The 2,159-nt window shown below is 30.3% G+C and overlaps 1 protein-coding gene across 1 annotated transcript in view; it reads left to right on the top strand.

Annotated features, from left to right (window-relative positions):
- The window catches only part of LOC106469082 (multidrug resistance-associated protein 1-like), a 32,766-nt gene that overhangs the window by 13,373 nt on the left and 17,234 nt on the right, over positions 1 to 2,159 (top strand). Inside the window, exons 6-7 of the mRNA XM_022397493.1 lie at positions 476 to 714; positions 815 to 1,043. Of these exons, the coding sequence (XP_022253201.1) occupies positions 476 to 714; positions 815 to 1,043 (468 nt within the window). The remainder of the gene's footprint in view (positions 1 to 475; positions 715 to 814; positions 1,044 to 2,159) is intronic.

Raw genomic sequence — 2,159 nt, forward strand, 5'->3', positions numbered from 1 at the left:
TAGTTCAATAAAATTTTGAATGTGAGTCAACAAACGAGATGACATGGCCTTTCACCTGTGACCTGTCTCGAACGGGTTAAGAGTTTGGATATCGAACAAATTGTGGTGGACATAAGATGAGTCTATAGTGCTGTTTATGCATGTTTGATTTTAAATCCTCAGTGAACTAATATCAATCTGTAGTCAGTCATCATTTTAGTCACTTTTGTTAAGTTTAAAGCTTCATTATTTTGCCAACATAAACATTTTAAACCACCTTTTAAAACATTTATTATTGATTATTATAATTAATATTTCTTGATAGAACTAGCAGTGGTTTTGTATTTTAGTTAAGACCATATTGTTTTTTTAAAGGATCTTGTCATTTTAATTTTTTTGTAATATAGTATCTCTATGTTTGATATGTATGATACTTATATTTGTTTATTTCACAAAAAATTAATGTATTTTTGTTGTATGTTTATTTAATGAACAGACTCGTCTCTTGGTTACACATGGGTTGTCGTTTCTTCCCAAGACTGATTTCATCATTGTGATGAAAGACGGTTTAGTTGTGGAATCTGGGACTTACAAAGATTTGCTAGAAAGAAATGGTATTTTTGCTGAAGTTCATTTGCAGTACTTGCAAGAAAAAAGCAAACAAGGTTTGGAAGAATCTGAAATAGAAGAATTGGAAGAACTTGTGGCAAAGATAGGTTTCACTGAAATAGAAAGGTACGAGTACCATTTTTATTTATGTTATTTTGATGTACAAAAAAGTTAGCATTCTGGGAAGATAGAGAATCTATAGTTTCAAATCTTTTTTTTATTGTAGCCAACTACATAGACCAGACTCAGACAAAGAAGACCTTAAACATATTTTTCAATCTTTAACAAAACAACTGTCACAGAAAGCAGCTCTATCTGGCGATGCTAGTTTATCAAAAACTGAATTATCGCTTAAAAAAGGAGAAGGAGTTACAAGCACGGTGAATGGACCAATAAAAAAACAGTTTGAATTTGAAAAAAAACTGATTCAAGCAGAAACAGCTGAAACTGGAGAGGTTGGAGAAGTTTTGTTAAAATATTTCTTCCATAAACTTAGATTTCCATATTATTTCTGTTTTAATAAGTTTTCTTCAATATAGAAATATTAAAGTGAAATATAAATGCATTTTAATTTTAGTGTGGGTTTCTAAAAAAACAAACGTTAAGCCTGAGAGCTTCAAAAATTTCATATTTTTTGAGTAATTCATATTTGAACACACACAACTTTCTTTCAAAGTCTTGTTGTTTAACATCAAAACAGTAATAAATAGGTTATTGTAATGTGTTATTTTCATTTTATTTCTTAATGTATTGCACAAAACTAACAATAATGTTCAAAATGAAAACCTATTTTTATGGACTTTCAATTCAGATCAACATTGTGTGAAATTTTTGCATTGAAGATCAAGGCTTGTACATACACAGTTTTTTTAAGTTCAATATTTAGCTCATAGAAAACTCATAGCCATCATAGTATTAATTCATATTATATATATATGAAGTAAAAAATAGCAGTTATTAATTCGCTGTTTTTGAAAGTTTGTGTCTTTACTTCTATATAAAATTTCTGTTGAATTTTATAAGCACTAACATTTTGGTTTTGATTAGCCTTTGAATCATAAAAATGTGCAATTAACAAACAAGTTAAAGTAAATTTTGATGATTTACTCTATTCTACATGGTGCAGCAAGAGAATGGTGTGCAGGCATTTTCCTGGCTCCATGCAATCTTAAACTAAGGTAATGTTTAGAATTTGTGTTGTTATGGAGAATACTAGGATTTACAAATACTTGTGTATGTGGGATCCTTACCTACGTTGAATTATTGGAAAGAGTTCAGAGAAAGGTTACTAGAATAGTGCCTGGGATGGAGGGGCTGTCCTACAAGGAGAAGCTGAAATCTCTCAAATTGTTTTCTCTTGAAAAAAAAAAGTTAGGGGGATCTGATTGAGGTGTTTAAGATTGTAAAGGGAATGGATAATGTTGATGCATCTTTTTTGATATTTAACAGTGAGAATAATAAGACTAGGGGACACAAGTATACATTTTGGTAAGGTAGGTGTCATCTTCAGCAAAGACAGTTTCATTTTTCTAACAGGGTGGTTGGCCTTCAAATGTTGTAGAGGCAGTAAA

The sequence above is a fragment of the Limulus polyphemus genome, unplaced genomic scaffold, assembly GCF_000517525.1.
Source record: "Limulus polyphemus unplaced genomic scaffold, Limulus_polyphemus-2.1.2 Scaffold3290, whole genome shotgun sequence".
NCBI classification, from domain to species: Eukaryota; Metazoa; Arthropoda; class Merostomata; order Xiphosura; family Limulidae; genus Limulus; species Limulus polyphemus.